The sequence below is a fragment of the Rhinolophus sinicus genome, linkage group LG14 (assembly GCF_036562045.2).
Source record: "Rhinolophus sinicus isolate RSC01 linkage group LG14, ASM3656204v1, whole genome shotgun sequence".
In the NCBI taxonomy this organism is placed as follows: domain Eukaryota; kingdom Metazoa; phylum Chordata; class Mammalia; order Chiroptera; family Rhinolophidae; genus Rhinolophus; species Rhinolophus sinicus.
This window is the reverse complement of record NC_133763.1, coordinates 47,523,201-47,550,956: the sequence shown is the minus strand read 5'-3', so window position 1 is coordinate 47,550,956 and position 27,756 is coordinate 47,523,201. Positions and strand designations below refer to the sequence as shown.

Below are 27,756 nucleotides of genomic sequence, written 5' to 3'. Positions count from 1 at the left end.
TAGAAGTGAGAATCAAGGAAGAAACGTGGATATGTATTAGTAAGTAACTACGTAAGACAGTCATTCATTTCCAAACAGTAAGTGCCTATGAGGCTCCAGGAGATACAGCAGTGAACCTGATACATAACATTCCTGCTCCCATAATAAATAGAAAATATTGTTATGAACAAAATTACACAGCGAAATAGAATAGTGGGCACTAAGGAAAAGGTGAGTTAACAGAAAGGCTCTTTATGTACAACGTTCAGAGAAAGCGTTTTGAAATGACACAATTTGAGCTGAGACCTGAATGATGAGAAGCAGCAAGTGATGAATGAGCTGGAAGAAGAAATTCCTAGCAAAGGAGACAGCAAACGAGGAAAAGGAAGGGGGCCGGTGTGGCTGGAGCTCAGGAAGCGAAAACAAATGAGAGGAGATGAGGCTGGAGAGCTGGGTACAATCCAGACTGTGCAAGGATTCTGTGAGGCATCGTAAAAGTAAAAAAGTTTATTCTACGTATGATGGAAAGTCATGGAGGCTTTTGAGGGATGCAACCTAAGATTCAAGGACTAAAGCTCACCACTTAGAAAGATTACCTAGGTGTCAGCATGGCCAGCGAATTACAGCACAGCCAAGTATAAACGTAAAGTCCCTAGGAAGTCCAACAGTTTACTACTCGTCCCTTTAAAAAATCTCGTCTAACAACTCAGAAAAATAAGAAAATCCCTAACAACAAGATATAATACTGATGAGGACTAAAGAACTTCTATAACTGTAAAAATGCGATGAGCTGCCAAAAACCAAGCAGCTCATAATTTCATGCAAATGCTACGACTTTTCAATTCCGGCTTTTACATGTACTCCCTTATTTACTCTTTCAGCCACTCTTCATTGCTAATGTGGATTTGCCTTTCTGTCTACTGTCATTACAAAGTTTCTTTAACATTTCTAATAATAGAGGACTGCTGGCAATAAATTCTCTAAGCTTTTTATTTGTCTAAAGATGTCAATTTCACCTTCAGTTTTGAAAAACTAGTTTCAGTGGTTACGGAATTCTAGATTCACTTTTTTCTTTCAGCACTTTCAAGATGCTGTCCATTGTCTCCTGGCTGGCATGGCTGCAGACGTGAAGCAAGCAGTACTTCCAACCTTGTTCCTTGTGTGTAATATCTTTTTTCCCTCTGGCTGTTTTTAAGACTTTTTTTTTTCATTTTCATTGATTTTTCAGCCATTCATTATGTTTCTTTATGTCTATCTTCTTTGGGTTTCATCAGGTGTCTGGCACTTGTGGGTTTATAGTTGGTCATTAAATTTGGGCAATTTTTGGCCATTACTTCTTCAAGTAGTTTTTCGGCCATTCCTCCTACCCCTCCCCCAAAGCACTCCACTATATGTAAGTTAAACGTTTGATATTTGTCCCACACGTCACTGGCTATGTTCCTTTTATTTTTCTCTCTGTGCTTCAGTTTGGATGGTTTCTATTGCTGTGTTCAAGCTCACTGATCTTTTCTGATGCGGCATCAAATCTGCCGGTAAGCTTGTCAAGTTTATTCCATGTATTTCTCAGACTAGAAGTTCCATTTCGTCCTTCTAAAAATCTCTCTTCTCATTATGTTCACATTTCCCTTTAAATTCTTGGGCATACTTGTAATAGCTACTTTAAAGTCCTTTACTGCTATCTCCATCATCACTATTATTTCTGTATATGTTTCTATTGACAGTTTTTTTTCTCCTCGTTATGGATTACATTCTCCTGCTTCTTTGCATAAGTAGTACTTTTTATGGGATTCTGAACAGTATGAAAATATGTTGCTGAATATCTGAATTTTACTTTCTTCTGTTAAAGCCTTTTCAATTTTCTTTTGACAGACGGTTAAATAACTTGTGGGTAGTTTAGTTCTTTCAAGGACTTGTTAGGCTTTGCTAAGACAGGTCTACAGTCACCGTTACTTTACTAAGACATACCTTTCTGTAGTTTTGATCCAATATCCCTGATGTTCAAAAACATGTTTTAATTTTTAACTGACCAATTTACTCAACTCTTTTATTATTCAAATGGTTTTTTAATTGACCACCTTCCCCCCCCCCCAGGAAAGCAATCATATGATCTGTAATGAATTATAATTTTGTCTCCAGTCCATTATTTTTACTTTATTCCTTTTTCCTACTTGGTTACACTTGTTAAAATCCCCAGAAAAAATATTAAACACTGTCTTGTTCTTGATTTTAATGTGATGTATCTAACATTGCATTCACTCTTTTCTTTAACAAAGACCTGTTGTTAAAAGAAAATGGCAAGTAAATAATACACTATGCATATATAATTACGTAACATGTCTGGAAGGATACTCAAGAAATTTTTAATAGCGGTTTCCCTGAAAAACTAGGGGTTTGGAATTGAAGGCTTACTTTATAGTGAGTGTGTGCTATTTCAATATATGTACATTCACCCAATACATGTATTTCTTTTTCCAATTAAAACATCTAGCTACATAAAAAAAGAGAGAGAGAGAGAGAGAGAGAGAGAGAGAGAAAAGTGAGGGCGAGAAAAGGAAAGAAAAAGCGAGGAAAGGAAGAAAGGGCGAAAGGGGGTGAGGGGCGGAGGAAAGGAGAGGGAGGGAGGGAAGGAGGGGGAACAGAGAGAGGAATCTATTTTACTGTTGCTTATGTAGTCTAAGGAGAAGGGAGAATACGTAAGAAAGTGAATTCTGATTTCTACTTACGAGTAGCCAGCATGATAGAATATGCTTTACTTAACACAAAACTGGGTCATATTCTTATATATGTTGCTTTTTCACTTAATACATCACAACTATCATTCTTCTCTAAAAATTCACTTCCAGAACATCATCTCAAATGGCTGTGTCACGTTCCACTGTATGGACATGCCACTCTTTTGTATTTAATGTGTTTCGTTCTATGTTCATTAATATAAACGTCACTGCCATAAACATCCTTACAATTAAATCTTTGTACATACTTTCACTTACTTCATTACAATAAATTTCTATAAATGAAATTACAAGGTCAACAGGCAGGTATATTTCAAGGTTTCTGAAACCTACTACCAATCTACCTTCTGAATTAGTCAAATTTCCAATTCCAACAAGTGTATATGGTTTCCATTTCTTCATTATGCCATTCCTAAATACCATCATCCTCCTTTTGTCAATTTTCTAGGTAAGAAAATAGAATCTTATTTTAAATCTAATATTTTTATTACTAACGTGAAGATTTTTTGCTTATTTTTAACAGTATTTCTTTTTTGAATTACCCATTCATGTATTAATATTTACCAGCTTTTAAAATAATTGGTGGGTATTTTTCATAAGTCTGTAAAAGCTATTTATATGTTAAAAATGAATTCATATGCTTTCAATATCATTATTGCTATTAACACTTTTCCTAGTTTGTTATTCCCCTTAAATTTTATTCACGATGCCTTAGAATATCTTTAAGTTCAATATGATTGAAAAATTTGAGAGAAGTATATGCTTAAAATTTAAATATTTCCTGAAGTAAAATTTTGTCAAATGCCTGTTTCCTCTTCCTCTTTGATTGAGTTTTCCAAATTTTAAAGTGTAAAATCTTCTTAAAGGTCCTTATTTTTATCCACTTACTCCTTGAATAATGAGAGATCAATCCACACTGAGTATTTATCCAAAATCACAGTAGACAATTTCCTCTTAGAACCCGTCACTGAGCCCTGGTTGATAACAGAACTTCCTTCTCTGGGCAAGATGGAGAAACTCAGTGACGTAGCAGTTTGAGGGTTGTATGGAGGCTGCCTAAGCTGTTGGCTGGGAAATTTCATCTCTGTGTGGTTTCTTCTCTGTTTGTAATGAAGCCTTCCATATATGGTTTTCTGCTCAGCTCAGCTTCTATTCTGCGCATCCACTTAAGTTTCATTCCGTATGCTTTTACCACCCATGTTAGAATCATACCACTGCTTAACAGACTTTTATCCGGGATAAGTGTTACCTGCATGCATTCACCATGTAAGTGTTGAGTATATATTGGTGAACAAAACAGGCATGGTTCTGCTGGATGGATGTACATGTACATAGTAAGAGGATTTCAAGAAAAGGACTTCCAGTTTGTCCCATCAGTTAACTCACAGAATTAGGGGCCATTAGGGATGACAAGGGCTTTATCTATGCCTATACATCTTGCTACCTTTTTAGAGAAAAGAATTTCAAATACACTCTCCAGATCTTCCTTCAATATCCTGATAATGAAATTTATCTCAGTAACTCCAAGGCGAACCTTCTGGTTAAAGGTTAAGCTTCTTCACAGAAATGGCACTTTCACCCTTTCATAAATCTCCTTACTTAAAGGATTAGCTGAGGCATTTGGAGGGTCGTATATACTGCTTCCCCACATTTCATCACCAGCCACTTCTCTAAAAATCCAACTTTCTTTCCTATATTTTTTCATCTGCACATCTCTTTTTGGTTATTTCGCCCACTTCTGATGCTCTACCCATCTGTACCACCTATTAACATCTTACTCCTCTACAAAAGCAAGTTAAAGTGCTCCATGAAAACTCCCTAATCTTCTTGGATACGTATCATGTTGATGCCCTCTACTTTATCGCATAGTATTTGGGTACCTGCCATGTTACTCCACTGACTATCACAACCACGTAGCCCTCTGAAAGTGTGTATTATTCACCCAAAATATCAACAGTATCTTGCTTAGGGTACTGTAGAAAAAAATTAATTAAATGCCATTCTTTACTGAGTGTACGATATTAGTATAAAAAGGAAAATATGTAACATATGATAGAGAGCAAACAAATACGAGGATATAATTACTATATTATGTCAGATGAACAAAGTCCTAGGAGCGTAACATTAAAATTTACTTAAAAATAAATAGAAAACAAATTATCTAATGTACTTTATTTAAGTGATAAAAGACATTAAATCAGCAGTATAAAAACTCTCTCAAAATTCTAGGACCATGTACTTTACCGTAAGTTTCTACCAAGCCTCTGAGGATAAAAACAATCCTTATACAAACTCTTCCAGAGGAGAGATAAAGAAAGACTATTACCCAACATGTTTTATAAGAGAAGCACAACCTTGGTGTCAAAACTGGACAAGAATATTAAGAGAAAAATACAGATCAATATCAGATGAAAAAAAAAAAAGATGCAAAGGTCCTAAAGAAAATATTAGCAAACAAAATCTGGCAATCTATAAAGAAAATAGTATATCATGATCAAATTGGGTTTATTCCTTGAATACAATAATAGTTTCTCATTGGAAAACAAACAAATATAAATGACCGTAACGAAGAGTTTTAGGAAAAGAATTCTTAACATTTCAAAACTACAAAAAATGTTTGAAAAAATTCAATAGTACAAGATTTTAAGAAAAACTTTAAAAATATTAGAAATAAATAGAACTGGTTTAAACTAGTAAGAGTTCTCTACAAAAAACCTACAGCTAACATCCCGGTAAAAACCTCACTTTCTATTGAGACAAGACTCCTTGAGCACCATTTCTAGTCAATCAATATTGTACTGTAAGTCCTAGCCAGCACAGTAAGGGGGCACAGGAAACAAAACTGTCCTTGTTCAGAGGTGACATGATTATTTGTAAAGAAGATGCAAAATAATCTCAGATAAATGATTGCTATTAACAGGAAAATTCAAATTCAGCAAGATTATTGAATTCAAAATAAGTTTACAAAAACAACTGCATTCTATGTTTAAGCAGAAGATAAAAACTTTAAATAATACAATTTATCATAGCATTTTTAAAAAAATGAAGAATCTAAGAATAAATCTAACAAAATTTTTTCTTATTTCTGCTTGCATGACCCTGAAATCTTTTTAATGACTGAATTAGTCTCGCCTGCAGAAAAAAATTATAAACTCCACACAAAATTCAAAATGACAATGACCTAAAGTCATTGAAGAATGAACAAAAGCAGGCAGATTCTGAGGACAGTGAAAACCTGGAAAAACAGGCAAGCTTGGGGTCAGTTTCCCATTTTTTAAATAGCTTTTAGCCCAAAGACAAAGGCCATCATACTAGGCAAAAGAACTAAAATCTGATAGAAAACTTGCTGTCTTTCTGTTTTAAAGAACTGGAAGCCAGATTTTACAGCAATTACAGCTGCTGAAAAAAAAAAGGGAGGAGGAATCCTGGGGAGGAGAGAGCCAGAGAGGGCAAGCCCCTAATTCTGTGTATGAACTCTGTCCTTGGATGCCCTATGAATCACGAACGCTTGAAAACAGACTCAAAGCAACACAGTAAAGAAATGAACTGAGACAGTTTTAATTTCGATTCCAACTAAGTGACTATTTAATCTCTCTCTCTCTCTCTCTCTCTCTCTCTCTCTCTCTCTCTCACACACACACACACACACACACACACACACACGCAACCTGAGAGAAATATAACAAAATCCAGAGTCTACACAACAAAACTTTCAGAACGTCCAGTGTACATTCAAAATGTTACCCAGCCTCAAGTGAAAAGATAATCAACTGAGACCAACTCCAAGATGACCCAGACGTTAAATATACAAAGATTTTAGAACAGTTATTCTAACTATGTCTGATAAAATACAGGGGAATGTGTTCACAGCGAATGAAAAGATAGGAAACATCTGCAGAGAATCAGAATCTAGTAAAAACATCTAAACAAAATTCTAAAAACTTCAAGTGTACATTTCTATAATACACCATCTATACATCACATTGTATGTTCACCACTCAGAGTCAGTTCTCCTTCTATCTTCATATATTTGATCCCTTTTACCTTCATCTACCACCCTCCTCCCCGCTTACCCTTTGGTAACCACTAAACTGTTGTCTGTGTCTATGAGTTTTTGTTTCTTTATTTGTTTCTCTTGTTCCTTTGTTGCTTTCAGTTTTATATCCCACATATCAGTGAAATCATATGGTTCTCGACTTTTTCTGTCTGACTTATTTCGCTTAGCATAATTTTACTAACCATTGTCACCCCAATAAATTTTAATTTTAATTTAAATAAATAAATAAATAAGATGATTATCAGAAACCAAAAAAAAAATTCACGGATGGGCTTAAAAGTAGATTAGAGCAACAAAGGAAATAATGAATTTGAAGCTAGATCAATGGAAATTATTCAATCTGAAGAACATAGAAAAAAAATGATTGGAAAATAAAAACAAGAGCTTCAGGGTCCTGTGCGGCAGTAACAAGAACGCTAAAATACAAGTAATTGGAATTTCACACGGAGGTAAAGAAAGAATGTGGCAGAAAAGACATTTGAAGAAATAATGACCAAAATTTTACCATTATATTTAGTGAAAGACATATCAGACTTCACAAGCTCATCAGCAAAGCCTATGCGGGATGCAGAAGGAACAAAATTGGACAACAGCCATTCAAATTCTGACTTATCAGAAACCATGGAAACCAGATGAGAGAGAAACAACATCTTTAAAGTGCACAAAGACAAAAAAACCATCAATCAAAAATTTGACATACACTGAAAATATCCTTTAACAATGAATGCAAAGACTTTTTCAAATGAAGAAAAACAGTAAGAATTCACCCTATCGTTGAGCACCACAGGAAATGCTAAATAAAGCTCTTCAGGCTAAAGTGAAACGATACCAGGTTAAAATTCAGCTCTTCAAAGAGAAACAGAGAACACTAGATATACAGGCTGGTAAATATTAGGGTAATTAATAGACTAGTTTTCCCCTGGGTAAATATTAGACTATTATTCCCCTCAATCCTATCAAATAAACAGGTGCGTTTCAAACTAATATTTTAACAATGTATTCTGAGATTTATAATATATTTGATGTAATTCACTTGACAACTATAGCATATAAATGATGGGAGGGAGACAGTAAATGGACAGGTATGGTTGAAATGTTCCTATACTTTACACAAAGTGGTACAAAATTAATTCTGTTCACTGAAAAATTATTTACAGTGTGATTCCTATAGCAAACTCTTAAAAAAGCTAATAAATAAAGATCCTAATACAAAACTAAAGTATATTCATCAGATACTAAAGTATATTCATTCGTTAGATAAAAAGAAATGAAGGAAGAGAACTTAAATCAGACCGCATTAATAATTACGTATCAATAGACTAAAAGGCAGGTATTGTCAGACTGGCAAGATTCAACTATATGCTGTCTCCAAAAAAAGGACTATAATTCAACGATACAGTTAGGTTGAAAACAAATGAGTAAAAATGATATATGTACCATGAAAATCGTAAGCATAAGAAGGGTGGAATAGCTGTACTAACATCTGATAAAACAAACTTGTCAGAGAAGAAGCGGGACACATCATAAGGATAAAAGGGTAAAATCATCACGAAGATCGCAACTGTGTAAGTACCTGACAGTGGGGGCAGATCATTAGAAATTTCTAAGACTAAGAAGGGCCAAAAAATCAGTCTAATTATTTCAGAATAGGAATAACCACATACAAGTAGAATTTACCTCTTTAGATTCACCATCGCCCAGGGAATCCCAGTAGGTGTGTTAAAGGCAGGAAGGAGTTTCTCAGCCAACTGGGCTGCTTTAATCTTGAATATCTAAGATGAAACATGAATATTCATGAATTACAATTATCAATTCATAAATTATAGCCATCACCATTTGCTGGTCTCTCATAGGATACACGGCAACGTACTGGATACATAGAAGAAGTACAAGTGGGAAAATAGCATCTCTTTGGTATCATGCACCAAACAGCAATCAGAAAACAATGTTTGTACAATGGATAAGGAGGAAAGCTGCCCAACGTGTACCGGCCTGAAATAACAATTAATGGAAAGGGAAGGATATGGTTCTTGTGTTGACAGTATCTATATTTTCAACCGGCAAAAGATCTAAGAGAAAACATCAGACTAAAACATTCATCCATGGTACACAAGCTTCGTACAAGTATTAAAACAAAAGAGATGTTAAACCAATTTGGATAAATACCCTTAAAGTACTATAATCACGTCTATGTCTCCACATTTTCCATCAAGGTTTATGCAAATGATTAAAGGAAAACAAGTTTGAGTTCGCATTCCAAGTTTAATTTGAGAGTTATAAATTCTTCATCACTTGGTCTCTATTGCTGCTTTTATTGGTACTCCCCAAAATAAATTACCTAAATATCAGTGGTTTCCAAACTTTTAGAATCATGTACTATTAACAAAGATATACATATTGCAAAATTTCTAATATTCTTAGCATATCAAAATTGATAGGTTTGTGTACCCCACTTTGGAGACTATTGACTTAAGAGGCTCCAAACTGAGATGAGGTCGTAATATCCTATTATGAAAAGTGGCACGTTCTCCTGTATGTCGCAAGCCTATCTTCTGCCAAGTTGATTTCAAATTGATTGGTTATTTAAGGAGCCATCTTTTCACTGCAGTCGAATGTTTTTGATAAAATATTATTAGATGCTTCAAATAAGTAAGTAGTTGAAGGACAGGAACAGATCAAACTAAGGTTATAGTAAATAAAGCACACCACTATTGGGGGTAGAAAATATTAGAGAGAAATACGTCCAAGTAGACAAAGAAATATGTGAAGATATTTGCAAGGTTCCTTAAAGATGGGAAAACTTCTTAGCAGAACTTTTAATTAGATATTCTTATAAATCAACAAGTTACCATTTCCTTGAATACTTACTTGAATACAAAAATTCCAATGAAAAATGTAACAATTTAAGATAAAAGTTTTAATTTTCTCATATTCATCCCATTAATTCAGAAAAGCAAATGTAAATTCAGTTCTCTCTGTATTAACATTTATGTTAGTAAAGGTTAAGTTACATTATATCATAAACAGATACTGCTTCTATTTACCACGAAGACAAAGGGACTAACTAAGCTCTTATCTAAGAACTAATATTAATGTCATGTATTTAGTAATCACATTTTTGTATCATGTCTTTTCTATATATAAAATCATCAAAATGGTAAAGTGTCTTACAAACATTAACTTTTTCTAAATAGAAAGCATCCTTATTTTACTTCCAGAAGTAATCAATGACGTATTTTCTAATTTTCAACTACCTGTGTCATCAATAACAGTTAACATATATAGTAACCAGTTATAGTATACAGCCCCCCAAAAAATCCTAATGTCATTGAGAAAACTTTCCTTATAAGTAGAATGCCTACCTTAATTTATTCACGAATATACAAAACTTTCAACGAGAAATACATCATAGCATTACATTCCCTATTTCAGAACAATATTTTGGTAGACAACAGCAACAGCTAATTTAAAAAAAAATTATGTTTAGCATGCAATGCAGAAAATAATCCAAAATCCAAAAAGTATCAATTCTTTTCCAGCCCTATCCCCCAACTACACAGCTCCTTGTACAGTGCAAACAGCTATCACTTTCTTGACCATCTAGTAAATTTTTTGGGCTCAATCGGTTCCATGGTATGTATGTCACATCAAATCCTCCTTTCCCGGCTCTCCCAGAAACAGAAATGCTCTTATGGTTCATACACACAGAGCTTTCGTCTCTGCCTCTTTCAAACACAGAATATTGTACATTCTATTCTGAACCTGCTTATGTCTTTGATCGTGCCCCGGAGATCTTTCCAAATCAGACCACAAAGGTCGCTGCCGCCTTTACTTCAGTGGCTGCAGAATGTCCCCTTCTGTGGATACGCGCGTGTGGTAGAAGTCTCTGTTGCACCACGCTGAGCATCACTCTACCGCGTGGGAAATGAGAGCCGTGGTCCCACAGGTACCGCCCGCCTTGGCATCTCCTTTCTTGAAGATTGACATGTATATTGACTGTTTCCAGTCTGTAAACCATCGTTTTGTTTTCCGTATTTGTGGACATATTCTTGTTAGGATTTTGACAGTTCATTCTCTATGGCGTGAAATAAATTTATCGTTATCCCAGCTACTCTAGTGATTTCTTTCTTCCCAATACTTTCAGGGCAGCTCTCACTTCATTTTCTAGAATTACAGGTTCTTCCTCACAGTAATCTTGTTCAAAGGTATCTGTCATCCTTTCAGCTCTTCTGTACAGGTTTTCATTATATTGTTTCCACCTTACCTTTATTTTCTTCTGGTCAGACAAGGTCTTTCCTTGTTGGTCATTCAGCATTCCTAGTCTAGGTTTGAATTTCCCTTTTACTTCTTGAATCTTCTGGTAGAGATCTCGTTTTTCCTTTTTTGTTCTCATCTGTCTTCTTACATTGACAATTGTACAGTTTTCTTTATCGCTACATGATAGTTGTTGAAAAACTGTGTTCGGGAGTCTAACCTGATTTTTCACCGTTTACTTTTGCCCCTCGGCTGTTTCTAACAATTTCTACTGTTCCTTCGGTCATTCGTCTCGATTTTTCTTTCCTTTTTACTCCAGCATCGTCTTTTCACATTCTTTCCTAATATTTCTAGTTTCGGTCCACAGTTCTTCTTGTTCTCAGTCAGTTAAGTTTAACAGTGCAAACCTGTTTTTTACGTGGACTTTAAATCCATCAGGAATGTTATTCACACGCTATTTTGGCACTGTGATTCTTTCACCGCTCTTCCTCGGCTGTACCTTGACGTTTGATGTTAGCAGTCCATGATCAGCACCCCGATCTTGTTCTGGCAGAGAGAACACAGCTTCTCCATGTCCTGCATGCAATTACACAGTCTATTTGACTTCCAGATCGGCCATCTGGTGATGTCCATGTACACAGTCGTCTGTGCGGTGGTTTGAAGCATGTGTTTGTGATGAACAAGTTGTCGGCTTCGCAGAAATCCATGAACCGATCTCCTGCTTCCTTTGTGACCTCTAGCACAAATTTCCCAATGATGCTTGATTCTGTTTTATTTCCTACTTTTGCATCCCAGTCACCGATCATTACCAACACGTCTTGTTCTGGTGTGTGATCATTCTTTTCTTGGATACTTGCATAAAAGCTTTCATCTTGTTGAGCCTAGTATTCGGAGCGTCGACTTTAATGGTAGTTATGTTCATAGGCTTTCCTAGAAGTATGACTGATATTAACCGGTCAGAACTCACATTGCAGCCCCTAACTGCCTCAGTATTTAAGCCACTCCATTTCTTTTTTGTCATTTCCGGAGTGGCACACTTTGTAGCTGGCACGCGAGGAATGTCCCATTCCCGTCCATTTCAGTTCACTAACACCGAGCACTGCAATGTTCAGACGCCCCTTTTCTTACCTTGGTCCATGCTTCTCACGGTCCACATTCTGCCTGCAGGCGTTCTGCGGCGGCGTGCTTCCCTGCAGCCTGTGCGCACAGCAGCCTCTGGTGTCCTCAGCTTCGGGCCAGTTGCATCATTAACAACAATGCCATTCAGGGTTGTTCTCTGCTCTTCCCCAGTAAATAGTCTCAGTGCTTTCTGACCTGAGAGTCTCGTCTTTCGGCACTATCTCATGTTTCATTCTGGACAGTCTCATCATAGGATTTTCAAAGTAAAACCAAAGATTACAACAAGAAGAGACAATCAGAAAGGCAAATGCAGCAGTGGTTTACAACTGCCTCCTGCTGCAGTAGGTGGGTCCAAACCACATGGGCTCGAGTCTGTGGTGTTGCAACCACCAAACGCCTACGAAATGTAAGCGCCCCTGGGCGCAGACAGAGATATAGACGTAGACACGTTAAGATTAAATAATTCAAGGTGCAGGAACACGTCTATACATAGACATATTCCTATACCTTATATTATTTCTTAATTTTTACAGTCAGTAACTAAATTCCTCAAACATTTTACTAATTTATTGCACACCTATACCTTACATCCTCCCTCCTGAATGACAACTTGGCTAACATAAAACTGGGTTGGCAGGTATGTTATCTCAGCAGTTTAAATCTACGCATTACTGCAATGTCTCTGGCATCTACTGCTGCTGAGAACTCCGCTGCCAGGTGTCATTCTTTGTAAGCGATCAGCCCTTTCCCTCGGGTACTTTTAATATTTCCTCCCTCATTCTTGCTATCTGTTCAAATACTGATTCTCTGTCCATTCTATCATTTATTTCGTTAAACTCATCTACGACTCCTACTAAACATTCTTTGAAACTTCTCACTCTATCTTATACTCTCAACTTTTCTTAATCTCTCTCTCTGATTCTCTATCTTGCTCTCTGCAGGAATTTTCATTATTACCATGAACAAGCATATCCATAAAAGTTAGACCGGTGCTCTTAGGCCCAAGTGAAGGTTACTGCAAAACTAGGTTCACACAGACGTACAAACATATTTACACACACCTCCCACTCAAAATTAGCCCGCAAACAATATTTCAAAACGCATCATAAAACCTGATTTTATTCCACTTACAAGCTAACAAGTTAGCCTGCTACAGATTAATGAACATTGGCAGCCGACTAAAGTCCACTGAGTCAGAGGTAAAAACTCTCTTGTTCATGGCAAAGTAGCCGCCAAAGCCTCAAGTTCATTTACACTGGTTGGACGTGCCCCACCCTCACCCCCACCCAAATCCCACAGGGATGATCCAAAGGGTGACTACGGATTCCTGCACACACAGTGGTCCGTGTTACAGGAGAAGAACACTGAGCTTGGAGAATCTCTTTTATAATAAGTGAAAGCAGCCCATTTGATGACATTAACGCATCCCTGCGAGCACAACCCTGATGACCTGGGAGACTTGGGGCCTGTGTCCTTGGTATTCCTCGCAAAAGCGTGAGGACACTCCAGCACTAGCGTACGTTGCTTTCCTAACACTTCACACGTCAGCAGCGCCTTCCTCCAGCAGCAGCTGAATCCACTTGGCAGTTTTTCCAACACTTGCAGATCTGGCTGTATCCCCCTCTCTCCCCTCAGCTAAGGACAGCGAAAGGAGGACAGCCCGCCACCACTGTCATCACAGGTCTGTTTCCACTCAGCACAGCCCTTCCTCTTAAGTTGCTAGGATGTAGTAATTAAACCTTTTCCCCACATTCCCTCAGCCCTGATTGCTTTACGTAGGAGCCACCACGACACCTCAGAGTATTTTTTAAAAGTATAGTTGATATACAATATTACATTAGTTTCAGGTGTACAACATAGTGATTCTACATTTACAAACCTTATGATGTGGTCACCGTAAGTCTAGTTACCATCTGTCACCATAAAAGTTATTACGATATTACTGACTCTCTGCCCCGTGCTACTCATTTTATCCCCGTCACTTACTTATTTTTGTATCTGGAATTCTGTGCCTCTTAATCCCCTTCACCTTTTTCATCCATCCTCTCACTTCCCCTCCACCCCGGGCAATTATCAATTTATTCTCTACATTTATGAGTCTGTTTCTGGTTTTGTTTTGTTTGTTCGTTTGGGGTTCTTTTTAATTCCACATGTAAGTGAAATCATACAGTATTGGACTTTGTGTGTCAGACTTATTTCACTTAGCATAATACCCTCTAGGTGTTCTTTTTTAAAAAATAAATTTTATTGGGGAGTATTGGGGAACAGTGTGTTTCTCCAGGGCCCATCAGCTCCAAGTCATTGTCCTTCAATCTAGCTGTGGAGGGCGCAGCTCAGCTCCCAGTCCAGTCTCCATTTTCAATCTTTAGTTGCAGGGGGCACAGCCCACTATCCCATGCGGGAACTGAACTAGCAACCTTGTTGTTGAGAGCTCGCGTTCTAACCAACTGAGCTATCCGGCCACCCTTCTGAAAGCTCAGCAGCAGCTCGTTGTCTTCAGTCTAGTTGTGGAGGGCACAGCTCACTAGCCCATGTGGGAATCGAACCAGCAACCCTGTTGTTCAGAGCTCGCGTTCTAACCAACTGAGCCATCTGGCCACCCTCCAAGTATTCTTTTTAACCTCGCACTTACCAAGTTAGCTTTATGGCTAGTTAATAATTCTTTACATTAAATTCTCTCTGTTCAAATAACTGGCATAGATTCTGTGTCCTAACTGGACCCTGAATGATAAATAAATAATCCATATTTTGTTATTATCCATTATTAAATACATGCTCATTTTAAAAACCAAGATAATGAAAAAAGTAAAAGGAAACAATTAACTCATACAGTCCCTGTATTCTATTATTAATACTATTAATATTTTGATATATTTACATCTTCTCTTTTTCTGTACATACATAAGATTTTAAGTAGCTGGATTTTTATTCTATCTTTTCCTGCTACTAACATAACAAAGTGGCTTTCCATTTTACAAAATCATCTATTTTACTGTATCTATTTCCTCTCCTCCTACTCATTACTCAACCTATCCCACCACGGCTTCTGCCCCCATCATTTCACTGAAATGGATCTTGTGAAGAATTAGCCACACATTTGAGCAAAGAGCATTTTCAGTCGTCACTGACTAGTTCCTCCTTAAAATACTTTCTTCCCTTATGTTCAAAAATTCTATAATCTCCCTGATTCCTTCACTGACTCATCTCCTTCATTCATATGTGACTTTTACTGTTGTGTTTCTTGAGGCTGGATTCTAAGTCCCCTTCTCTATTCTGTATCATTGTCTCTCTGAACTATTTCACATGCACTTGCTTTCAATTAGCAGCTACACAGCAACTGACTCTCAGATTTACATCACCACTCAAGACATTCCCAACAAGCACCAGACCCACTGCATCTGTCGCCTACCTCTCTACGGCAATATCCCCTCAAGCTCAAAGTACTTAAAATGAACCGATGATCCTCCTCTCCCAACCTACTATTCTTAAAGTGTTCAATACCTAGTAACTGTCACACCATCAGTCTAGTACCAAAATGCCGAAACCTGGAGACAGGACCATTCCTCCTTCTGCCTCATTTCCCCCTCCCAAAATATCACCCAATCTTTTGGAATTCGCCTCCCAAATCCCTTGAAATCATTTATATCTCTCATGTCTAAAACCCATGTTAGTCCAAGCTGCCATTATTTCCTACCCAAAATACTGCAATGGCTAACTGACTGGATTAGTGGCACACACACACACACACACACACACACACACACACACACGTCTACAACTTGCTTTTACCACTGAATATACCAAGCATATTTTTCTTAGTTAAAATACATCAAATTGATGTTCATAGTTGCACAGTACTCTATAGTAAGGCACGTATTAATGTATTTAATTCCCCTCTAGATAAGTATCTGGCTCTCTTCAAATACTGGCTACTACAAACACACTAGTGCAATGAAATATCCTTCTAAATACACCTTATGTATCCACATTGTTACTTTTAGAGAATATATTCCTAGAAGTGGGATGTTAGGTCAAAGAGCATTTTAAATTTTAACTGTTTACTTGACGCCACCAAATTATTTTCCAAAAAGGTTGTGTCATTTGTATTTCCTCCAATAGCTTATCATACATGGTTTAAAATTCAAATTACACATTTAATTACATACTATACATTTAAAGTGGGTGCATTTTATCGTATGTAAATTAACCTCAATTAGAGCTGCTTAAAATAAATAAAAGTAATCTGGGCCTTGAAGTTCTTCACCAGGCAGAAAACATGAAAGGATGAAAGTCTATTTCAGAAAGAAAATTGTGGTTCAGTTTTATAAACACACGGAAATAAGACAATGTGGTCTAAATACATAGTTTCACGTATGAGGTCTGACAATGAAGTATGTGAATTGGTTGCAACGATGTTGCTAAGCCTGTCTGACATCAGAGGGATTCTTCAGTATGAATTTGTACCAACTGGATAAACAATTAGCCAAGGTTACTATTTGCAAGTGCTGAAAAGGCTGCGTGAAAAAGACGAAAATTACCTGAACTTTTCACCAACAATTCATGGCTCTTGCATCACGACAATGCACCAGCTCACAGGGTACCATCTCTGAGGGAGTTTTAGCCAGTCAACAAATAACTGTATTGGAATACCCTCTGTATTCACCTGATCTGGCCCCAGTGACTTCTTTCTTTACCCAAAGAGAAAGAAAATATAGAAAGGAAGACATTTTGATGACACTCAGGACATCAAGGGTAATACGACGACAGCTCTGATAGCCATTCCAGAAAAAGTCTTCCAAAATTGCTTTGAAGGGTGGACTAAGCACTGGCGTCAGTGCATAGCTTCCCAAGGGGAGTCTTCGAAGGTGACCGTATTGATATTCAGCAATGAGTATGCAGCACTTTTTCTAGGATGAGTTAGCGAACTTAATTGTCAGACCTCATTTGCAGAATTTGGGGCTTCTCCTCTGTGGCTCCCTCCTTCCTGGATTCCACCCCTAAATTTCTAGTTCCTGTGATGGCTCCAAACTGTTCTGATTTGTCAAACCAGTAATCATAAACAAAATTATCAGCTATGACTTGGTATTAGTACTGTGACTTTAAACATGTATGAATATGTACAAATGTGTAGACAAACTCTCATACTTAACAGGAAAATGAGAGTGTATTTTAAAATGTCATCTGGGTCAGCAAAGCTTAGTGGAATGTTTTGCCCAATTACAAGTGCATCTGTCGAAAATAAAAAGCTTGAATTTTCAATGGAAATAGCAGCAATTTCTGAAGCAAAATCAGGTTTTCCAAATTACAATGAGGATTAATGCAGTAAGAACAATAATGGTTAATATCTACACCAGGAAAAATTTATACGCTAACATTTTTTCCCCCAGAACTTTACTTAAAGGAACTTAGGTCAAACAAGGATATTCTGTCTTAGAACTTATTTAGAAACGATCTTACCCTATGCAGTAGCATTTGTGGTTTGGTAAAGAAAGATTTTGTTGTTGTTTCTTTTATTTTGTTTTTATCTGTGAAATATGTATTAAACTCCACATAACCATTTTTCTACTTTATCTGACAGATTTCAGATGCAGCTATCCACATAAATTATGTTATTATCTTACTCAGGGAAGGTTGCCACTTTGATAACCATTAAAAAATGAGAAGAGACAACCCTGTAAAAGAAATGCCATCTATTTGAGGCTGGCATCAAGTAAACATAATAAATCACCAAGATTTTTAACCTGTGAGTATTTAATATAAATAGCCTTGTTCTGAGAAAATAAAATGATAAAGTTTCCCATTTATGATATTAATAAATCAACAGGAGAGAGGAACACTTTGTTAGGATGGCATATAACCCTCATAGCGTTCCCTATGAAAATAAGGAATGCAGGAAATAGAATGCATGAAATGTCCTGTAAGGAAAGCATTTCACCATGTTATAAGTTATGGTTAATTTTCTGGCTTATGTGAGACATAGGAATTTACTGTTTTTCTGGTATTAGAATAATGTCATGTTCAAATTACTTTTCTATGTTTTATTTATTTTCAGCAGACATCACGGATTTGTTGGTTTCCCAGAATACATGTGGATTAGAGCTTTCAATGTAAAATGATCAAGGAGAAAAATAAAATGGTCAAATTCTACTGCATGAGAAAGCCAGAAAAATAAATCATGTTTTCTTTACTTTTTACTTGAGTAGACTGTAACCCCAGAAATTAATATGTGGTATCTATTTTAAAATAAGTAAAAGGTCCCCACCCGTTAGAAACAGAATATTCACTACAGGTGAACAGGAGGAAGAAAAGTAAAGTACTATCCACTGAGTCTACGTATGTCAGGTACTTCCACATAATGTAACCTCACCGCTCTCAAGTGAGCTCTCACATTTTCACAGCTGAAGAAAAGTAAGTTACAGAAGGTGACTCCTTTGCCAAATACCCTCACAAAAGGGAGGCAGAGTAGGGACTCAAACCTCCAACTCCAAAGCATATACGCTTCCCTCTGCTTCCAAATGTTTCTTACTGATGCACAAAAATGGCAAAAAGAGAAATACTGGTAACATCATGTACTTTGTCAGCATTTTGGTGTTTTCCTATGACAACAACAACCAGAATTTCAACATTTTGCTTCAACTTTCAGATAGGGGGCCTAATGTGAAACCGCCAGCTACACACAAAAAGTCTACTACTTCCTCTACACAGCCAGATGAGCACGAAAGTAAGGGGAAAATGCTCTCCTTTCTCAAGGACACCAGGGTGGGGGGTGGGGAGTCTGAAACTGAAAGCAACAAAACAGTTCTGTTTTCTTCCTCCCTTCATTGTTTAAAAATACTTCACTGCAGAAGCTCCTGAAGTTGAGGTCTGTGCCCAGAAGGTATGACTGGAGTCAGTAGTGACGTCCTGCAGAGAGAGGGCTTGGGACCAACATGAGGAAGGGCAGGCAAACCACGCAACGGCGTAACGTCTCAGAAGAGTCCACGTGAAGAAGATGTACTCCACAAGGCACAGCCGGCCAGGTCAGCACAGTGCTGTCACACCACAGGACTGAGCAAAGGGTAAACAAACAGAGGGTGCCAAAAACATGTATACACATTTTAAGAAAGGAAAAAAACTATTAAGATTATTATGCTTAATATATACTGATAACAAAAGGTGAAAACAAATCACGTTTGACTTCTGCAATAACCAGAGGTGCTCAAAGTGGTTACCATCAGCGTCCAGACACTTCTGATTACAGTGAACTACTGCTTGAGTAACACTGACCAAAGGGTCCACTTGTAGACATTTTTTGGGCACTCCTGGTAGATGAGGAATATTAGGAGGCAGGTTTCTCACTATCATAAAAGAGAATTTGAAATACGAAAAGGCAGAAAGTTAGAATGAACCTTACGGTGTTGGGCTGCAATTAAAAGTTACTGGTGTGAATTCATGGCTTCCAATACGTACAGATCGAAGCAGAAAAGCGTATGGACAAAGCGACCCTCTCTGAGGCACAGGCTTACAGGTGCTATGTCCCCGACATCTGTAGTTACTTCCTCCACTGAAGTCTTGAACCCTCAAAGTCACCCATGAGAGTCGGAATCAACTTCTTCCCAACTACTGTTAATGGTGGTATTTTGACTTCTTCCCAGGAACCGAGAATGCTCTTAAAGGCATCTGGAATGGTGAATCCTTTCCATACGGTTTTCAATTTACATAGAAAATAAAAGTAGCCAGAATAGCCAACACACTTTTGGGAAGGAACAAAATCGGAGGACTCACACAACCTGATGTCAGGACTTTCCATGAAGCCATAATAACGAACAGTGTCGTAATGGCAAAAGGACAGACACAGATCGACAGAACAGAGAGTCTGGAAGTGGACTCCTCACACATACATGGTCAACTGATCTCAAGAAAGATGCAAAGTCATTGAAATAGAGAAAGCGTAGTCTTCTCAACAAATGGTGCTAGAACTTTTGGATGTCTATCTGGAAAGGAATGAAGCTCCAACCATCCCTCAGAGCACACAGCGGGCCTCCCTTATCCCCAGGGGAGACGTTCCAAGACTACCGTGGACGCCTGAAACCGCGGACGGTACCGACCCCTATATATACTGTCTTTCCTATATACATATATCTATGATAAAGTTTAACTTATAAATTAGACACAGTAAGAGACTAACAATAACTAATAAAACAGAACAATTACAACAATATACTGTAATAAAATTCTGTGAATGTGGTGTGTATCTCTTTCTCCTCTCAAAATATCTTACTGTGCTGTATTCCTCCTCCTTCCTGTGACTGATGTGAGATAAAATGCCAAACCTATTCCTGAATCTGTGTAACCATCCTTTACTTGCAGTAAATGGCTGTGTCATTCATTTCAGGGGACCCCTTGCTGATGTCTTCGTATAGGCTCAGTGCTTTCTGGTTCAACACATCGCTGTCAATGGAACATGTTTTCTGTTCATGTTTTCCACCCACAAATCTAATGCTTTTTCCATCTTAACTAAGCACTTATCTCATACTGTGGCCGTAACTTTGGCACTTTGAAGTCTGGCAGCAAAACTAGCACAAATTTCTTTTTCCTTCTTCACAAGTGCACAGACAGAAGATTCATTTTTACTGTAGATCTTAGCAACCTTAGCATACGATTTATTTTCTTTCTTAAGTAGCAAACTTTCACCTTTTCACCTAAAGGAAGCACTTTAAGGTTTCTCTTTGGCGAATCCAAATTGCCAGCTTCACTACTGTTATGCTTTGGGACCATTATTAAGTAAAATAAGGGTCACCTGAACACAAACACTGTGACACCACGACGGTCAAGCTGATAACCGAGGGGGCTACCAAGTGACTAATGGGTGGGTTGTGTGGACATGCTGAAAAAAGGGGTGATTCCCGTCCCCGGCAGGATGGAGTGGACAGTGCAAGGTTTCATCCCGTTATTTAGAATGGTGCACAATTAAACCATTTATAAATCCTTTATTTCTGGAATTTTCCATTTATATTTTCAAACCACAGATGACAACAGGTAACTAAAACTGTGGAAACTGAAACCATGATTAAGGGAGGGTCTACTGTATGCAGCATTTAACTCAAAATAGATTATCAATTTAAAAATAAAAATGAAGGGGCAGTTGGTTAGCTCAGTTGGTTAGAGCACCTGCTCTTAACAACAAAGTTGCCAGTTCGATTCCCGCATGGGATGGTGGGCTGCGCCCCCTGCAACTAGACTGAAAACGGCAACTGGACTTCGAGCTGAGCTGCACCCTCCACAACTAGACTGAAGGACAACAACTTGACTTGGAGCTGATGGGTCCTGGAAAAAAACACAATTACCCAATAAAATTGAAAAAAGTAAACATGAAGTAAAACTATAATACTCTTAGAAGGAATCATATAATATGTTTAGAAGGAAAATCTCTGGGACTCTGGATTAGGCAAACATTTCTTAAATAAAACACCAAAAGCATGAACCATATAAAATAAAACTAATAAACTGCACTTCTTCAAGAGGTAACAACTTCAGTTCTTCAAAAGATACTGTTAAGTCACTGAAAAGACAAGGCCCAGACAGGGAGAAAATACTTGCAAACACATAGTTTATTAAAGGCCTATGTCTGGAATATACAAAAATCCACACACTGTGGCCGTAAGAAACAAACAAAACAAATTTTTAATGCGAAAAGATGTGAACAGACAATTCACCAAAGAACACGTATGACGTCCAATGAGCACAGGACGAGGTACTCAACCTCATTTCTATCACGAGGTAAAAGCAAAACAAAACCACAGTGAGATACTAGTACACTGCTATTAGAACCGCCAAACAGTATTACTAAAGAAACTCACAGTACCAAGTATTGGTCATGATGGGAGGCAAATACTGGAAAAGAGTCTGGTAGTTTCTTTCAAAGTTAAATATACACTTCTAGGTGTATACTATACCCAACAGAAATTAAAAGTTACGGTCTTACAGAAATCTATAGGCAAGTGTTTATAGCAGCTTTGTTCATAATTTCCAAAGCTAGAAACATATCCATTAGTAAATAAACAACAGAATACTATACAGCAGTAAAAAAGAGTAACTACTAAACACATGGATGAACCTCAAATGAATTACCTACATCAAAGCAGCCAGTATTCCTAACTGTAGGGACAGAAACAGATCAGTAGCTACCAGAGCTTGGCAGTAAGGGTGGTGTGACCATCAGTAGGAAAACAGTATTTTGGGGAATGATGGAATTCTTCTGTGTCTCGACTGTGCTGGTGGTTACTAGACTGTATTCACTGTCAAAACTCACATAAGTATACAATAAAATGGGTGCATTTTATTCTATGTTGTAAGTAACAACACAATAAACCTCATTTTAAAAATGCTATCATCAATTAATTTACAATGATTTTATTCAAATAAGCTAGGTCAGAGTTTATAGAACCAGCATTTCCAAAATCACCTTTAACAAGGAGTCTTGATAAAAAAGACATAAATAATGGTCTCCACACTAAACCAGCTGACTCACAGTCCTATGAGAAGGGCTTGGAATCTTCATTTAAAAAAAAAAATATATCCTATGTGATTCTGATACACACTGAAGTTTGAAATATACTTGGCCAGATCATAAGACATTTATTTCATTAAATGTGAATTGAAGTGTTCTAGTTAGAAAGATAGGTTGGAAGCATAATAAAGTTACATAATAAAGTCTGACAGTAAAATTACAAATTAATGTTATTTATCTAACATTACATATTAAATACCAGTATCTTCAAACATATTACTTATAAAAAAACATAAAAAACAGTGCATGAAAATCTCTCTCTTTACACACAAAAGCACACAAAAATAGATGAAATATTTAAATATAAACATGTAAAATTATAAAAATCCAGAAGAAAAATGAGAATTTTTGTTTTGTGATAACACAGACATGGGGAAAGCTTTCTAAGGAACAAAATCTAGAAGGCACAAAGGTAAAAAAAAAAAAAAAAGAAAGAAAGAAATCCTAAAAATGACTACTTTAAGGTTAACCACAAAAACTAAAAACTAAAGACAACATAGAAATCCATCTTACAACACATATAACAAAAGATGAATTTTTTTTAACTTACAAAGGTCTCTTACAATCATTTAGACCAACAAACCAATTAAATATATGGGCGAAGTAGCTGCTCAGAAAATGATATAGAAATGACTTAAACGTCCGTCCTTTAGTTTCTCTTTCTCCCACTCTCCAACCCCATTCTTTCACCCATCTGAGGAGTGAAAAGGAATTTCCCACATCCACCTTCCCAGCATGGTAGGTCTGAAGCGTGTCTGTGTATATTACACCAAGAATTCCAGAAAGGAGAATTCAGAGTTGTTTTAATGTATAGCAACAAACTGGATTCAAGTCTCGAACAGACAATTTTAATAATTAATTTTTGGTCTTAGGAGGATCCGTATTCATTCCTCCTGTTTCATTCCTTAATTCTGATCTTATAAATTCCCCCTACCCCTTTGTTTCGACCAGGCCATTAACTGTAGCAGCAAAACTCGAAAGAAGGAATGCAAAGGAGACATGGTGTATACAAAGCTGGGATCTGTGATGAATTTATGTTTCACCGAGATTCTCAAAATGGAAAAATCATTATTCCGAAGGAACAGTCCTACCCAAAGCCTCCAGTTCTTTCAGCAAACCTTAACAATAGTTCAATATTAGACAATTAAGAAAAATGATATGCTGCCGGGGAAACCTTGCGTTTTATGAAATTCCATTTATAAGCCCTTCCCCAAAACAATGTATTACTTGATTTTGCTCACCTCCTCTCCTGAAAGGTAATATGCTGCGAGCAGGCCTCCAATAAATCGAATGTTGACTTCAAACACAGACACTTCTGAATTCTGTGAAAACATATGGAAAATATTCACATATACACGAAGCTTTATAGTTTTAAGAATGTTTTCAATACTTCATGTTTCTTGCAAACACCCTGTGGAGAAGGTTCTTCTACCTTCTAAATCTTCATTTCTCATACAACTGCAATTTCACCTCCCATCTGTAAAATGTTACTGAAACGCTTCCATTACCATCACCACAGCTTCCCAACTGCCAAAAACAAGGGGCCATTTTCGTGGACCCTACGTATTGTGAAATTAGCAAGATATCTGATCCTGTTGACTAGTCTCTCCTCATGAAAGCCTCTACTTCCTGAATTCTGGAACTAGCACTCTTTCTACTGGTCCCTTTCTTTGTTCTAATCGCGACAGTATAATGTCCATTTTCACTTGCTTCTGTCCTCAAGAATTTTAAATATTTTTGCTAGTATATATAACTTAATAAACGTTAAAAGAGACACCAAAAATAATGGTAGGATGATGGATTATTCAATTAATAATGTTGACAAAATTGACTCCGAAGTAAAAAATTAATTTGGATACTCATTTCTTATATATATATATCTCAAAATAATTTAGAAATATAGAAAAAAAAATCACAGCAAAAAAGTAGAAAATGTGCCAACATATAAACGTCCTTGAGAAAGCAGGTACTTTTTAAGCATAAAATCAATTGATAACAAATGATAATAGAAAGACTTGAATTTCCCCAAAATGCAAATTACCCATAAGAAAAACATTATGAACAAAATTCAAGGGCAAACAACAAACAGAAGGAAATTTGGCATAAATATAGCAATATTAACAACCTTACTACACAGAGTCTGTATGTTTGTATTTAGATATGGACACAGACACTGCTGGAAAAAAATTCTAATACATGGAAAGAAAAGAAATGGCCGAGAACATGACCAAAGAATCCACAGAATATATATAATTGACCAATATAAAGATAACATTTATAATTAATTTTTAAACACAAATTAAAAGGGAATGTATATTACCTTGAATTCTTTCCAACATTTATAGACAGAACATCATTTGCTAACAAAAGTATATTTCTTCAATATAGAATTTTTACAATACAGTATAATTTTTTAATAACATAACTGTTATCACACACCATCCTCAAAAGTGAAGCATTTTATATTACTTCATATATTCCCAACATACAGCATGCTGCAGTAGACAGTCACTAAATGTAGAGAGGAAGGGAAAGAGGGAGGGAGGGCCTCTCACCAGAACAATAATCTTCTAGACAGCTTCCCTGATTTCATCTTTACCCTCCTCCCTACACTCTATTTATTCAGCGTCCTATGGCGAGAGTGAGCCTTTTAAATCTCACGTCAGTTTAGGATACTACTCTGTGCAAATCCTTACAATGACTTCTGGCTATACTCAGAGTAACACGACTGGTAACACCCCACATAATCAGATTCCCCACAAGCCCTCTGATGTCGTCTCCAACCAGTATTCCTTTGACTCACTTTATTACCAAATGGGTCTACTTGCTGCTCCAGAATTGCCCAATTCATTCCTGTGTCAATCTTTACATTGTACTTTACTTGAAGGTCTCTAAACAAATGTCACCTTATCAGAAAGTTTTTCTGGTCACATGATATAAAATAGTGAAATAATCCCTCATCACTAATATCCCTCACCCTGCGTTATTTCCCTGAGTAGCAGTTATCATCTGATTATAATTCTTTACGTGTAAAATTCATATCTTCCCTCACAAGAGAGACAGAAGAGAAATTCTAGAGAAGTTCTAGAGGGAGAGAATGGGAGATAGACAATATCCAAAGGAGTAATGAATGAGAATCTTCCAAAATAGATGAAAACATAAATCCTCAGGCCAATAATACATTAAGTCCTTTAAAGAATAGACACGTAATAATGAAATTACAGAACAACAAAGCAAAAGAGAAAATATTAAAACAAGGGGAAAAAAGACAGATTATTTTTGGAAAATTAGACTGGTAGCAGACTTTTCAATAACACAACATACACAGGAAGACAATGGATCTGTACTTCTAAAAGGTTAAGACAAAGCATCATCAACCTCTAATTCTACACTCAGCTACACTATCCATTAGGAGAGAGCCTTATATCCACACGGCTTCCCTTGCGTCTCCTCTCAGAAGTGGCATCATAAGTGCTTCAATAGCCACCCCCTGTAAAATAGCAATCCCCCACCACTACTTACTCCAATCCTACTTTCTCTTCTTTATTTATTCTCCACAGAACTTATCACCAACTGACATACTATCTATAACTTGGAATACTCGTTTACTGTGTGAAAAATTATATAAATGGAGCCATTTCAAAATGGCGTTGGAACCACCATCCCAGAAGAACTGCTTTGCATGTCTTACTCCTCAAACCTTTGCAGTATTTGAACTGGGCAAAAATAACCTTTGGACTGGGCCAAAGCACCATTATCTTACAACCGTGTGTAAAGCTAACAGAAAAGCAGACAACCTGACTATAAGGACGAAAAATTAAGGACATTCTTTGGAATTAGCACCACCAAGTGTACAGCTAGAGAGTAACTTGGCTTATTAGCACCAACAGAAACTCCTTCCTTTTAAATCATGTACTTATTCCCCTTCCCTTTTTCATAAAACCCCTTGCTTCACCTCCTAATCAGGACATAATCTGGGTTTCTGCCTGAATCTATGTCCCCAGATTGCCATTCTTTTAAAACGCAAATAAACATTTGTTACCTCTCATGTTTGGCTTTTTAAGTTAACAACTGTTTTTCTCCCAAAACTAGAGTATAAACTCGAGAAAGACATAAAACTGTTTTGTCCATTACTGCAACCACGGATTCTAGAACAGTGTCTGTCACAGACGAAGCATTCAATAAACTATTCATTCCTTTATTTGGAAGTTTTAAATACAAGTTGGGACCAATAATTACACATAAGACAAGAGCAAGATTAACTAAGTTAAAGAATTCTAAATCATGGTGTTCAGAAGGAGGATAACAAAAATGATTAATTTTAAACTTTGATAAAAATACATATACAATTTTAAGGGTAACCCCAAAATGAATGGAAATGGAAAGTAAAAATGTCCAACTCGTAAAGGGAAAAAGAAACATGAAGTAATTTAATCCAAAATAAAGACAGAAAATAAACACAAATGAAAAGTATAATAATATAGTTTAAAAAAAAAAGATGGAAGCCCCAACACCAAATATATGTTATAATAATAAATGCAAATATTTCAAACTTAACAGTTAAAACACTCCAAGACTGGATAAAAATAACAAAACTCCAAATACTACCGTATGTATAATAAACAGCTAAAACATATGACACAGAAAGGTTAAAAGCAAAGGGATAGCATCTGACTGTGCTGATTATTAAGCTATCTTTCCTCAGGTTCAAATCCATCCTTCTATACTCTACTCTGGTATACCGGAATTGGAACTCTGCAAACGCATTTCTCATTTGCCAGCTGGCTGCCTCACAGGCCACGCCTATAGGAGGTTTACTAAGACAATACAAGGCTAGAGGAAGGAGAAGGGACTTATTCCTTCCAATTTATTTCTAGCTCCTGACAGTGTCAAACCAGCCATGGTTCTTCACCCTGGCAGTGGCAGGTGGCTCCAGGTTCCAGATCTCCTGCCCCACAGACACATTCTCCAAAACAACTTCACTGCAGCCCTTCGCGATACCAGCACTAGCTAGGGAGCCCGTCCTCAGAGGTCTGAGCCCGGCTCTGAGAGCACCCATGTAAGAG

The 27,756-nt window shown here is 37.0% G+C and overlaps 1 protein-coding gene across 1 annotated transcript in view; it reads right to left on the bottom strand.

Moving 5' to 3' along the window:
* The window catches only part of MAN1A2 (mannosidase alpha class 1A member 2), a 114,834-nt gene that overhangs the window by 48,982 nt on the left and 38,096 nt on the right, over positions 1 to 27,756 (bottom strand). The window contains exons 5-6 of the mRNA XM_019730603.2: positions 23,932 to 24,012; positions 8,446 to 8,540 (exon numbers count right to left, since the gene is read on the bottom strand). Of these exons, the coding sequence (XP_019586162.2) occupies positions 8,446 to 8,540; positions 23,932 to 24,012 (176 nt within the window). The remainder of the gene's footprint in view (positions 1 to 8,445; positions 8,541 to 23,931; positions 24,013 to 27,756) is intronic.